This window comes from Coturnix japonica, chromosome 2 (assembly GCF_054131305.1).
Source record: "Coturnix japonica strain WE chromosome 2, WE-NBRP24, whole genome shotgun sequence".
Classification (NCBI taxonomy): Eukaryota; Metazoa; Chordata; class Aves; order Galliformes; family Phasianidae; genus Coturnix; species Coturnix japonica.
The window spans coordinates 138550871-138565465 of record NC_140664.1 but is presented as its reverse complement, the minus strand read 5'-3'; the positions used below and the strand labels follow the sequence as shown (position 1 = coordinate 138565465).

Below are 14595 nucleotides of genomic sequence, written 5' to 3'. Positions count from 1 at the left end.
TGGAAATTGCAATAAATGTCCCGACAGTGTTCTGAGAAACCTTAAGGAGAGAACTTTTGAATATCCTCCATCTGCAAAAATACCCCACTTAACCAGAAAACACCCGACATCAATCTTTGATGTCAGCGCTTTCCTCAGCCTGATAGGAATTTCCTTCTGCCTTGAGAAATCAAAGCACTTTGCATCCAGGGCATGGTTCTTCCGGGAACGGGTGTATAACCAATGTCTTTTATACTCACCAGAAAGCAGTAGTGTTACCAGAAATGGTCCTGGGTGAGCTATTGTGCCATAGTCAGCCTTATTTTCATTTACACATTTTTTGGATGAAAAACTACTGAGAAATACTTGGGACAAAAATCAAGTAAGAATGCTACCTTAATGTCATCAATTCTATATATGCTTAAACATGGGCATATAGTGCAGTTTGGGACTCTAAGATACCCAAGATATCTAATGATGCTGGCAGGTGTGGTCGACTCCCTAGAGAAAACCCAAGTCCTGCTGAAGCAGTGGTTGAGGCCAGGTAGGATGCGGTACCTAAGGGACTTCATGTAAATCCAGATGCCTGAGTTCCTAGAAGTTGGCACATACACTTAGTTGTCTGAAAGGACTTTTAAGCTCTTGGTTTGAGCCTCCTGAGTGCTGACTCAGTCATGAATCAATTATCATGGGAATGTTGACACCCAAGTATGCAGGCAACTAAATTTAGGTGTCTTAATCTGCAAATTGAATCCTGCACCCTTTGTCATGCTGTGACAGTCAGTCAGATCTAAACATTGTCTGTTTCAAACACCTAATGGGTATTAACATGATGTCTTCCTATTAACTGCTTAATGCGCCAGGGTTTAAGTTAGGAGAAAGACGTATGAGTTGATTACAACTCTTTTGAACTGACAGGATAATTATAGCAACACCTAGGCTGGTTTGCTTCAGCTAGTGCTGTGAAAGTCATCCTCTCAGGTTAATCAGACTTAATCTTTTCCATGTATGAAGTGGGAAATCTGTGCTTTCAGGAGCTTGGTACATTGATGGAGACCATTGAAATGATAGAGAGTTGAGGGATGTGTATGTAAGGATATGCAGGAGAAGCAAGGGCACTAAAATGTAAATCCTGTCCTTGTATTTGTGATTGCCAGACAACATCAGCACTTATTTTCAACACCCATGTCCACACTGTCTAAATTCATATTTAAATCTTGAGCTTTCTGTATAGTGAAGTGCAGTAACATAGAAATGGAGACTAGGAACTTTTTTGATAACTCACAGGCTTCCTTGCTAATGATGCTGAAGTAGTGGGAATGGTGTTCCTAAAGGAAAAGGATAATTAACCACACCTTACTTGGCCTCCTTTTATATTGAATTCTGTAGTTAAATCTGTGCTGCAAAGTGAAATACATCCAGGGACTGTTATCTGGCTTTGACTCTTCTTGCTGAATCCTGGTTGTGTTTGTATTATGTAGCATTTGACTTTAGATCTGTTCTTGGTCTCCTGTTGTGGCTGTAAAATATAGTTTTGTTTCCTGTTTGTGAGCTGGTTTGTTTCATTGGAGAGAAGGGATGAAATGGGCTCTGAAATAATGTCAGTTTGTTGATGCACACCCAGGGGGGATGCTTTTGTAAAGTGAAAACAAGGGGCAGTGTGTGGGGTGATGGCACGGTGGGGTGTTTGAGGGCATGAAGCCTCCTGGGGTGGTTTTGGTAGAGCAAAGAAGGAGCCATTCCTGCTATAAAATGGCAGACAGTAGTTTGCAAACTCAGACAAAACAAGAACGTGGATTCTGTTTGAGTCTTAAGTGCAGTTCAGTGGCATCAGTACTTGTCTGGAAAATGGTTTATTTGCAAATTTAGTGTCATTGAGACCACTCCTCTGACCAGGAGAGGTGAAAATAACAGCAAGTGACAGAAAGAAGTCTGCGTTGGAATCCAGTATTAGCAAACAGCATTATTTGTCCAGTGGGAATTCAGTACAAATAGAGCTGTATGTATTTGTTCTTGGTTCTCTTATCTATGCTTGCCTGTTGGACATCTTATTTTCACCTCTGATCCTTAGTAATGTGGCGCTTGTTGTTTGTATTCTATATTTTCTTAGTTGTGGCTGTGCACATTTCATCCTTTTAAACACGTATATGCACAGAAAGAGAGGTGTTTATTTCCATATCAAAGCCTGTCAATGAGAATGGTGCCAAAAAAGATTTTAAACTGGAAGAATCTTGTGTGTAGTATGTGTATGCGTATGTGTATGCGTTCTGTTTTCATTCATATTTCACATACTAAAAAAGGAAATTAAGTTAATGGAAATTATGTGATATGACAGCAGTTGTTGCTATAAAAATATCTTGCACACAAAGGATGTTGCTGAGGAAATTATCCCATACTATTTCTGAATGGTCTGTCAGTGCAATACCATTTTTTCCAAAGCAGAGGCCAGTGGTGCAGCGCTGCTCCTTTGGAAAAAAAAACCAAAAACACTCATCTTTTTACAACAATTATTTGAAACTTTTCCTGAGTTCTGAATTCATTTTGGTATGAATTCTACAGGAAGAGGAAACCCATCTCACCTGTCAAAATGTAACTTTCTATTTAACTTCTTCTTTCACAGCCAAGCTTAACTGCTTAGTCCTTTCAGTATTTCTGTTTGTGATTTTTTAACCTGTTGTTTACGTAATAGAGAGATCACAAGAGCATTTCATGGAATCATAGAATTGTAGAATCGCCAGGTCTGGAAAAGACCTCCAAGATCATCTGCCCAACTGTCCACCTACCACCAAGATTTCCCACTAAACCACGTCCCTTTAGAGCAACTGTTGCCTATGGATGGATGAAAAATTACCCTGGGAGAGGAATATAACACTGATTCTCACTTACATGTTTTGGATATTTAGAGTAGTTTAATAACCAGTTTCAACCTCATCCTGATCCCCATCAGGGATATTAACTTATGACATAATCTTTTGAGCTCAGTTAGTCCCATGTAATTGAATGCCCTCACAAAATTCAGGCTGTACATTTGTTGATAAGCAGGCAAGGTCTGAATTCTACTGAAATAATGTAGATAAAATTAAGTCAGTGTTGAAGCAGGACTGAAATCCTGAATCCTTTGCATTGTGCTGCTCTTTGCCATCTGCCTTTCCAGATGAACTCCTCAAGTTCAACTCTCTTCCAGTCAAAAGATTTTTGTTCTAACACTGTTTATTTGGACAAAAATATTGATAAACCTGAGATTCTATACAGAATGCATTAATTAGAACCTAAGATAAATGACATTGAATAATTTTATATATTTTTATTTCTGTGTGATTCTACCACACATTTCTTTCTCATTTATTCAAGAAATGTTTCTCATTAAAGTGAGCATTCACTTATTTGTTTCTTGATGATTTTGACGTAGGAAGTCTCCAACATCCACTTGGAATAAAGAAGACCAGATGAAAGATGCCCTAGAACTAGGTAAGTTTGTTCAGAGTCAGTTTGGCTTTCACCAACTTTAGAATGAATGGCTTTAACCATTCTTTAGAATGATTAGTTGAGGCTTAGTTGATTTAGAGTAATTGCATCTGCTATTCTTTGGTGAGACTGTGTGAAGAAGCTATTAAGAAATAATTCAAGAAAAGGTGGCTTATCATAGGATTATAGAATGGTTTGGGTTGGAAGGGACTGTAGAGAACGTCATGTTCCAACCTCACTGCTGTGGTGACAACCAGACAAGGTTGGTCAAAGCCCCATCCAGCCTGGCCTTATTTATTTTCTGACCAGGTCTATAATTTCCGCTACTGGGGGAGCAGACATGACTTTTTTTATCTCCAACTCATTCTATGTTTTTTCTTTACTTTCAGTTGATGTTGAGGATAAAGTAACAACTGGAGAAGTCAGTAGGAACCTGAATCTTTCAACACTGCATATGCTTCAAGAAGCATCAAAGGCAATTGATATTTCTCTTGCAAAAGTAAGGCTATGATGGTATATAGAAAAGGAAGTGTGAAATTATCATTTCTGTTCAGTTAGAGCAGCAATGGATTGTTCTGTGTTATCTGCTTGTTTGTGGTTTAACTCTTGCTGTACATACTCTTGAATATAGTCCTTGTTTGGTATTTACATGTAAAGGTAATATAGGGATGCCCAACCAGAATTCAGAAAATACCAGAAGAGCATGTGGGAATTTATCAGCCACTTGAACCACAGATAAGGGCTTTAACTGAAGGAGCACATATTATTTTATTAATGGCTTGTCTACCTGTTCTCATATTGACTGGTTCACCACTGCATCTCCTTTGCTCACCTTCCTTGCTTTAAGCAGAGATGTGAATATTAAGTACTTTTAATTTTCCTTCCCATTCAGACAAAAAAAACCCAAGCAAACCACAAAACATTAAAAAAGCCCCAGAGAAAAGATAATGAAGATTTCTTCCAGCTTCATTTCTCTGTCAGAGACATATTGAAGTGATGGTGCAAACTGTAAGCAGTCAGCCCTTATTTGCTCAGCCTTAGACTGAAAACAATTCTTCAGCTTAGTTATTCCTTAGTAGCAGAGTCTGCGGTCACTCAGGGCCAAGATCTGAATTTGAATTTTGCCAGCAGACACAGATAAATCTTTGCACAACATGTGTCTTATACCAGCAACTTTGACAGGCAGAATAGGCTTCTGCCTGTTCTGTGTGCTGTGTCCAGCAGGGTTCTCTTCTGACTGCTGTCAGCCACGAGTAGCCATCGCCCTTCTGCTATAGCTTTGAGGCACTATTTTGTAATGCTTCCATGGGAAACTGCCCCAGCCAATCTGCCTAGCCAGTTTCCTAGTGCTGAGCAATACACAGCATTATGAGTTGAAGTAATATTGCAGGAAAAGGAAAAAATTGCTCCATTTCATTTGGGTGTTGCTATTTACAGTAAGTATAAAAGAGAAAAGGGTGGCTATAGTGAGTTAGTCATTACCCTGCCACGCTCTGCCTTTCTTTCTACAAATGACTGCTAGAAAACATTAGTGTATATATATATAAATATATGTATTTAAATAAAACAGCCTTTCTTTTTCTTTTTTAATAGGAATTAAAAAATCTTCTGTTTGGCTCCAGTCTTTGTTGCTTCAGTGAAGAATGGAAAATACAGAGTTTTACATTTAGTAACATACCTCAGTTAAAATATGGCATTGTACAAAAAAAGGTACTGTAAATGGGCTTCTTAAAAAAAAAGAGCTTTGCTTTTTACATGAAGTTAACAGAGGTTGTGTGTTTTAGCAGTGAAAAAATAAGTCTTCTAGAGAGTCTTTGCTTTCTTTACTGTCACTGCTTTCCACTGAATGATGTTACCTTGTCAAGTCTGCTAGGAGATTTGAGATGGAAGGAATCTACTGAAGATTATAGAGTCATGGAATGGCTTAGGTTGGAAGGAACCTTAATTATCATCTACTTCCAACCCTTCTGATGTGATCTGGTTGCCAGCCACCAGCTCAGGTGTGCAGGGCCCCATCCATCCTGGCCTAAGCATCTCCAGGGATGGGACATCCATGGCACTATGTCTCTGGGCAGCAGTGCCAGTGCCATACCACACTCAGAGTAAATAATTTTCCCCTCACATGACAGCTAAATCTCCCCTCTTTTAGTTAAAATCCATTCCCCCTTGTCCTGTCATGCTCAGACCATATAACAAGTCTATCCATTTCCAGCTTATAAACTCCCTTTCAAGCACTGGAAGGCTGCACTGAGGTTTTCCCAGAGCCTCCTTTTCTACAGGCTGAATGATCTCAAATCCGTCAACCTTTCTTCACATGAGAGAGGTGCATCATCCTCTGAGCATCATCTGAACCTGCTCCTACTGCTGGGGGCCCCAGGGCTGGACACAGTGCTGCAGAGGGGCCTCATGAGGGCAGAGCAGAGAGGGATAAATTAATAAAACCTAGAGGGAAAAAAAGAGATATTACACGTTATGTTAAACTCCAAAAGGAGCCATGACAGTAATGTTGCTATTCGCTAGCCCATAGTAAATGTTACTTTGCTTTTTCCAGACCCTGCAGATAGGGAAAGGACATTTTATCACTTCTTGTTACTCACTGGTCATTCAATACCCTTCCAACCATAACCGTTCTCTCACTCAAGGAAATCAGGGGTGGTGCAACACTGTCTACCTGCTGTCTAGTTAAAGCATAGAAATGAGTCTTGGTCATTCAGTGGAATCAGATGGGCTGGATAGGTGGGAATTAGTGAGGAGAAGGAAATACAGTGCTACACCATCCCACGGTCTTTCACAGCAGCCATTAATCTGTTTTCCACTACGCTTAATGCTAATATGATATTTGTTGGTATTTCCATATGTGATATTTCCAACATTAATGATTTGAAGATTCGAGTTTCCTTTATTTTTTCTTTTCTGCAGTGGAATAACTCCCCAATGGAGAGAGATATACATAAATCTGGAATCTTTCTTTAATGATAAAAGTGGGAATTCGAAGAGAGGAATGGTGGTCAGAGGAGTTTAAAGGGCAAGGCTAAATTCTGTCCTTCAGAAAAGTCAAGTTTGTTTTTTCTCTTGAAATGAAGGTAGTTTTTGGCTCATAGGGATTGGAGCATCTTTGGTTTGTTTGCATGAGCATGGAGCAGGCTTAAAAAAGCAACATAGTACTTTCCTTTCATTAGAATCATAGAATCACCAAGGTTGGAAAAGACCTACAAGATCATCCAGTCCACCTGTCCACCTGTCACCAGTAGTTCTCACTAAAATATTCTCTTTGACATTATATTCACTTTGATATTATAGAATCATATAGAGTCACGAAATCATTAAGGTTGTAAAAGACGTCTAAGACCATCTAGTTCAACCATCCACCTATCACCCATACTGCCCACTGATCTGTGCTAGTGTGGCAAGTTCTAGGTATTCTCAAGAAAAATAGATGTGAAGCACACTACCAGTCAGTAAGTCTGATTTTCAATGGCTTGCAAAAGACAGCAACAGGGAGCATTGCAAACTCATGGATGGAAAAGAGAGATGAAAGGATGGATGAAGCCTGAATGGAATCACGTGGCTTGCAAAGTAGTTTTCTCCAGCGTCAAACAGTGCAAGGTGTTTTGTTCACAGAGTGTCCCATTGTTTCCCTCAGGGTGGCCCATGTGGAGTACTGGCAGCAGTTCAAGCTTGTGTTCTACAGCAGCTTATCTTTGGAGACAGTAACAGGAATAAGGATGCTCGGTAAGTCAGCAACTGGGAGAAGTAATTTCCATACAGAAGTGTAAGAAGATTTTCTGTGTTGCAGCCCCTCAGGAACCTTTTGGAGTTTGGACTTAACTAAGCTTTTCTTTGTCTTTGAGAGAAAAAGAGTATGAATTTTGTATTTAGTTTTCTTTTAAGTGTCGTGGTGTCATTGAACAAGACTCCATGGGGATATAATTTTAAAGCAAATGCAATCAGGACTTGGAAGACCATGAGATTCATGCAATTTTTATCACTAAGAATCTCAAGAAGGGTGGAATTTGAAAGTTAGAGCTCTCTATTATTTTTTCTTCTTGCTGTTTGATCTTTCATATCTAACCCCCTTAATAGAATTTAACCCCCTTAATAGAATTTAACTTCTGTGTGTGTTTCTACTTTATAGAAATAGTTTTATGTGCTGCTAGTATTGAGGAAAATTGCTCAATCGATAGAATCAATGCACTTGTACAGGTACAGAGCTCATTCATGCTGGAAAACGATGTCCAAAACAATTTACTTTTTGCATTTTTTGTTTTCAACAAGAAATGTAGTCCATTATAAAAAGAAAAACCTTTCCAGTGCTCTGTAGGCCCTCGATATGAATTAGTTTGGGCTGCTTTCATTGATAATGGAAAGAAATGGATGCATTTGTCATCATCTCTCTACAGCACATGGGATGGGAGGTGATAATTAATGAAAGCTTTATTGGGGCCTGAGGGGTCTGTGCAGGTGCCCAGACCCAGGAATGGTTGTGGGCAGGCAGACTTGCCATGAGATGCTTAGTAAGGCATTGGAGACATTGAAAATCAGATTTACAGACTTAGAATAAAACATTCACTATCATAGAATGACTGAGTTGGAAGGGACTATGATTGTTACTATTGTTGTTGCTGGGTAATAATGGCTCTGATTGCTTTCAGACCCCCAAAGAAAGGTCCAAATGAGATACTGTGAATTAATCACAAGAAGGTCACCTGCTCCTTGAACTCACCTCAAGTTAGTTACACTGGTAAACCCATTGAGCCAGTGGTATAACACATTAGCAAAGTGTATTGTCAGCTCATGGGTTGGGGTTAGGTTAGGTGACCCTACATCAGCTTAATTTTGTGGTGTTACATAGTTTAATTCTTTCTTCTTCAGAGTCAGAGAACACCTGCTGGTTGGTGCACAAATTAGTAGAGCAGCAATTTTTATTTCAGTTCAGTATAGTTATCAAAGCAGAATCAGGCTCATGACCATGAGATTTCTCATAGAAGAAAATCAATATTTCTGATTGTTAAATTCAAGAATTCATTTCAGTTTGGAGGGCAGCCGTTGGTCACCTGCCCCTTGATATGCCTGAGCCTCAGGTTCCCCTCAGTAACACCCTGAGAGCTGTTCACTGTTTGCTCTTTCATCTCAATGATGTTAAATGCTGGAGAATAATGTAGCACCCAGATAAGTGGGCTGAAGTTAGATTGCTTAATCTGACCACGAGTGTCCCAATGCATGCCAGCTACAACCTGCCCCGTGTACATGGCAGTATTTGCCTCTTATTTCTTTCCTCTTATTACGCACGTGGTTTTAAAGTACTTTGTTTTTACATATTTTATATATGAAAAACGCTACTGAGGCATGATGAAAGTACCCAAGGGATTTCAAGCTGGTAGCTGAGCTCTTGGTCTTGTGCACAGAAATGCTAAAAGTCTCTAGGTCTTAAAAAATGAATAGCAAGACAGGCTGTTTTATTCATGAGATAAACAGATCTTTCTTATGATGCGTTTGCCATGGGCAGAAACCCTTAGGCAGGCAGAAAGAGAGGGAAATGTTAGAGCTTGAAATCAGAGGATTTGCGTTCTTTTCTAATTCTAACCTACATTTTTCAACCTTGAGGGTTCTATGATTCTGTGACTTTCAAAGTATTGGCTGCTTCACAGTAAGTGTTTGACTTCAGGCTTCTTTGTGGTTCAAGAGGTAATTATCATGTATCCTTCTTATTCTGCTACCTCTTCTACTACAAACCAATTATAAATGGGTTGAGTTGAAATAACTTGCTATACTTCCCATATATTTGGATGTATGTGCCAGAACACAGGCAGAAAGAAGAGAAAAATATGATTTATTTTTTGCTTGATAACCGTCACCTTTTATTTCCCAAATCTCACATCCTTCAGATATGGAAAACTTTTGTAAATGAATATTATATTCAGGATTGGAAAGATGCTTTTGTTATTGTTGCTGTTTGGTGTTTTTTGTATGTGTTGTTAATTATTGGATCTTTTTACTTATGTACTGGGAATGGGTTCTGACATGGGTTCTCATGTTGGTAAAACCCTGGGACTGATAATATCTGAATTTCAAGAATGGCCATTCTGGAAATCAGCAAAGAATCAATTTCTGGAGAGCACGGTGTTTATTGTGAATGGCATTTGAATTAAGTAATGAGTAAGCTCTGTCATACATTTGTTGTTCTGTTTCTTGCACTTCCCGGACTACAGCTGTCTCCAGCCCTCAGAAGCTCACAGGACCAAATGCCTCACCATGGCTATTGCAGACATCTTGTGGCGTGCAGGAGGCAATGAAAAAGCAGTTGTGGCACTGTAAGTAGGAGAAGCAGCTTCAGTTAATTGTGTCTGTTAAGTATGTATGAAGTTCATTAAATGGAAGTTCATAAAGATCATAGAGTCATAGAATGGTTTTGAGTTAGAAGGGATCTCTAAAGGCCATCTGGTCCCACTCCCTGCAGTGCAGTGACACCCACAGCTCCATCAGTGCTCAGAGCCCATCCTCTGACCATGGATGTCTGCAGGGATGGGGCACTGCCACCTCTCACTGCAACCTGTGTAGTGCCCCACTGCCCTTAGTGTATAAAATTCTTCCTTATATCCATCTAAATCTCCCCTTTTTCAGATTGAAACTATTTCCCCTTGCTCTATGACAGACCCTGCTACAGAGTCTGTCCCCTTCCTTCTTATACCCCATTAGATACTGAAGGCTGCTCTCTGTTCTCCCTGCATCCTTCCCTCCTCCTCCTGCACAGCTCCAGCTCCCAGCCTGTCCTCATTACGTTGTCCCATCCCTGGGATCATTCTTGTGGTCCTCAAGATGTATGCAGCGTGAAATGGATGAGGAAGAAACACAAAAGTCCATTTTTGCTGTTCCAATAGCTGGGAGTTACTGAATCCTGCCATATATTTTCATGTAAACCAGATTTTGTGAGATCATTTCTTTTATTAGAACAACTAAGACTGATGAAAAAGTGAGAACAGACAAAACCTTCCGGAGGCTTCTGGGCACAGAAGTTCTTCAGACCTGGAATAGAAGCCAGTAAATTCAGAGGCATTTCCAGTGATATTTTGTGTGTTTTCTGTCTATAAAATATTTCCTTTGTGATAACCCTGTACATCTGTTCTGCTGCTTCTCTTTTAATGTCACTGCTCTGCTATTCCTTCCCAATAAAAATTGGCATTAATATCTTAAATTTATACTTATCCTCCTCCTTCACTGAGAAACTTGTAATTCATGTTAAATATACAGAGGGAGCACAGCTAAAGATGTTTCATCAAGAAAAGCTTGTGAAATACCCAACATTCACTCATTGTGTATGAGGTTGCCTTTAGAAGAACAATAATTAGTCAGTGAAGTATTAATACCAAATCTTTGTTTGTAATTCACTTCATATAAAGTTTTGATTTCTCTTTAATGTGATTTTGGTCCTTTTAACGTGAGCTTTGGTTTTGTTTGAATGTTCTCTTTAGGCCGTCAGGAAGACAGCAGTTCACTCCCATAGGAAAATACAAGGCCGATGGAATCTTAGAAACCGTAAGGCTCTGTGTAACTCATACTCACATTTTCCCCATATCCTTTTTGTAGCTTTTCTTGCTTTAATACAGTGAATCCGATTTCTGTGTATCCCTTGTTTCCCTTAAGTGTTTTAAAACCTTTAATGTTACAGTAGTCAGTTGTGATCCAAAAACTAATAGGAAATCACTGAACTGTGTAGTTTACCTGGTTCTGAACCATCCCACTGCCTGTGGACAGCTGGGCTCTCTGAAGTCCTTTTTATTCCATCTACCTTCCAAGCTTATAAACTGTGCCTAATATTGCTGGTATGCAGTAAAAACTGTAAGTGGATCCTTTTGGGTCAGCTAGCACAGCCATGAACATCAAGAGGCAGTATTTTCTTCTTGTGTTTTATACAGAATTCTTTGCCTTTTTTCCCCCAATTGCTCCAAATGGCAAAATACTTTCCAGTTGTGTCTTTGTTTCCATCCAAAGCCCTCAAATGGCTTTGTAAACACTGACAACATAAGCCAGGCTTCAGCGGTTTAAGGATATATTACTGGCCTCCTAAATGGAGTAGCAGAGGTACCAAGTACTTTTCAGAACCAGTTTTTAAACAACTGGAAGTGAAAACCTGAGTAAGTGCAACAGATACAGCACAAAACCTTGGCTATAATGTGCTAATACAAAAGAAATGTTGTATTCTTTAATGCATTGAAATGATTTTGTGCTATTAGTCATTTCAGAGTGCAAATAACACCATGGTGCTGTGTCAAAGTACAGCTTATCAAAGCTCGTGTGGGCGCAGCCACAGTGAAACAGTGGTGGAAAGGAAACCCCAGATAGAGCCAGGGATGTGATCAGCCACGCATCATGGAATCATAGAGTGGATTAGGTTGGAAGGGGCCTTATGGATCCTTGAGCTCCAGCCTCATGCTGTGGGCAGGGCTGCCAACACTATTTCAGCTTTACTGCATAAATTCATCATTACTGTTGAAATAGGAAGATGCAAAAATGGATAAAGAGCTTGGAAGGAAGGGCTGGGAGCTGTAAACTCTCCTGAAGTTCATGTGATGTTCAAGTATTTGTGGGGGTATTCTCTGAGCAATAAGAAGTGCTCTGATAGAGGTCTGCTGTAGACAGCTCACCCCATGGGTGCAGCCTCCTGGGCTGCTTGTGGCTTCTGAGACTTTGTGGTTCTAAGAACTGTTTTGCACTGCATGAAATTGAAGCAAGCTGACGGCTCGATGAACTTAAAAGCAGCAAGAGGCAGCATTTAACCACAATACAGCATCTAACCAAGTATCAGTAAGAGGTAGACTTCCTTAGATTCTTATACCACTTTATCTTAGTTGAAAACTGTCCAGTCAGATTTCAAGTTTTGCCTACTTTTCCTCAGCTGTCCATGTTTCAAAATGAATTGCTCTTATTTCAGGTAGTTTTTTTTTTTCTCCTGTTTCCTCCCAGCTAATCCTGCATAGTGCCACAAGATATGAAGATCTGATTGTACTTCTTCAGCAGAATATTCACCAGGTATCACATGTTTAGCTATAATTATTTATGTATTTAACAGTCTCATGATGGCTTCTGAATGTAATTTCCAACACTGTTTCTGTCAGCCAACTCAAGGTGGAATCATAGAACCATAGAACCATCAGGGCTGGAGAAGATCTCCAAGATCATCCAGTCCAACCGTCCACCTGTCACCAATAGTTCCCACTAAGCCATGTCCCTCAGTTCAACATGTCTTGAACACCTCCATGGGCAGCCTGTTCCATTATGTGACCACATTTTCTTAGAAGAAATTGTTCTTTATATCCAATTTGAACCTCCTGCAATTTGAGACCTTTCATTCTCATCTATGCTATGCAGGAGAAGAGACTGATCCCAATCTCTCCACACGCTCCTTTCAGGCAGCTGTAGAGAACAGTGATGTGTCCCCAACACACACCTTGCATTTTAACAAGTAGAGCGAAAAAGAAAAGCAGTTGTAGCATAATTGATAACTGTTCTTTCCACTTTCAGTTCAATTTACATTTCTTTAGGATTGGACTTAATGGAGTGTGCAATAAAGTAAATACAAGCCTTTTCTTTTTCAGTTTGAAATCGGTCCTTGTGGCTGCATCCTTCTGACCGTGTCCGTCATCTTATCAAGATCCATCAATCTGTGAGTGCCTTTGTATCTAATTTCATTAACTACAAAGAAACCAAGATGTGCAAAGGGAAGAAACAGCCATGGTGCACTTAAATCTCTGGCTTTTTTTCAGTGTCTTGATGTTTATTCTGATAAATACACAGATGTTACAGTTGTGATTTGCACAGTTAATCTTGGCTTTTGTTGCTGTCAGTTTGAGATCAGACTTCAAATAGATCTTTATGGAGTTCAGTATGGAGGGAATTAGGGACATAGGACATAAACACAAGGTAAGGGCAAAATGTATCTATCAGCTCATCTACTCTTGTCTTCTGCTACCAGAGGAGTGATATTTTACAGGAACAAAGCTTATCTCATGCCACTTTAACAATGTAAGATTTTATTTTTTTGCCACTGCTCTTCTAAGATCTCTTTAAGAATCTCATTACTGATGAGTAGAAATTGTTTCAATTCCACATTCAGTTTCTTCATGACTAAATTTATGTCCTATTTGCTGTTCAGACAAGATCTCGGCAAATGATTTCTCCACATCCTGCTGTTCCTGTCAACATAGGAACAGCCACACTTGATCAGACCAAAGGTCCATCTGCCCAGCAGCTCTTGGTAGTTGCATATAAAAAGATAAAGAATAACAGGAGGAGCATAAAGAGATCTCTACCTGTGACGTTTCTTCCTATGTATTTACCTTTGGGAATTTGCTTTCTTTTTCAAATTTGAATGAACACAGTACTGGAATTGCTTGACAAACTACAAATGGCTTGCATACGATGATTAATACTCTCCCATCTTTAGCAGAGCATCTTTTTATCAGATAAATTGCAGTACTGTTTAACTTGTTGCTGCCCTGAAATCTACAAAGAATTGCTGCTCTTTTTCTTCTCTGTAAAGTCCAGATAATGTTTTTTGGTTCTGCCAAACCCAATGTTAATCAGTGAATCTGAAACAATGTTTTTTCCTGTCCCTTATACTTTCTACATACTGTCTCGAATAAGTTCTGGCAAGAAAATATTGCCCATAGAATGAATCCATCCAGATTACAGAATGGGCTGGTGCTTCCAGATGTTGTTTGTTCCAATGTCACAGTCAAAAACAGCGGACTTCAGAGATCTTTACTATTTTCCTCTTCGTCCGTTCAGGAAACAATATGATTGATTGGGCCCTGGGCAGTCTGATCTGATGGTTGGCAACCCTGCCCATAGCATGGGGCAGGCATCAGCTCTAGTGTAGCTGCCAATGTTCTGTCTTAACAGCTGAAAGCAGTCTGCTCCAGGTATCTGTCTTTTTGGCAGGGCTGAACCACTCACTTGTGATGCCCCAATTTCTCCATCGACAATAACAGTAAAGGCTATAGTGTGAAATACACCAGGGAGGTATTTCGGGATGATTATAAGTCAATCTGGTCTGAACTTACTGACATAGATATGCTGAGCTCTAAGGGGTAGCTGTTTAAGTAGCCTCTTTTAAACATTACTTGAGGTTTGGTCTAGGACAGTTGTGTTCCT

General features: G+C 39.7%; 1 protein-coding gene across 7 annotated transcripts in view; it reads left to right on the top strand.

The window, feature by feature from the left end:
* The window catches only part of MINDY4 (MINDY lysine 48 deubiquitinase 4), a 65600-nt gene that overhangs the window by 15688 nt on the left and 35317 nt on the right, over nucleotides 1-14595 (top strand). For all 7 annotated transcript variants that reach the window (XR_001552871.3, XM_015852706.3, XM_015852705.3 and 4 more), the window contains exons 6-13: nucleotides 3389-3447; nucleotides 3834-3943; nucleotides 5038-5154; nucleotides 7088-7176; nucleotides 9654-9755; nucleotides 10914-10977; nucleotides 12406-12471; nucleotides 13038-13105. Coding sequence is in view for 6 of the 7 variants with exons in the window: in XM_015852706.3 (XP_015708192.1) it covers nucleotides 3389-3447; nucleotides 3834-3943; nucleotides 5038-5154; nucleotides 7088-7176; nucleotides 9654-9755; nucleotides 10914-10977; nucleotides 12406-12471; nucleotides 13038-13105 (675 nt within the window). In the remaining variant the exon portion in view is untranslated. The remainder of the gene's footprint in view (nucleotides 1-3388; nucleotides 3448-3833; nucleotides 3944-5037; nucleotides 5155-7087; nucleotides 7177-9653; nucleotides 9756-10913; nucleotides 10978-12405; nucleotides 12472-13037; nucleotides 13106-14595) is intronic.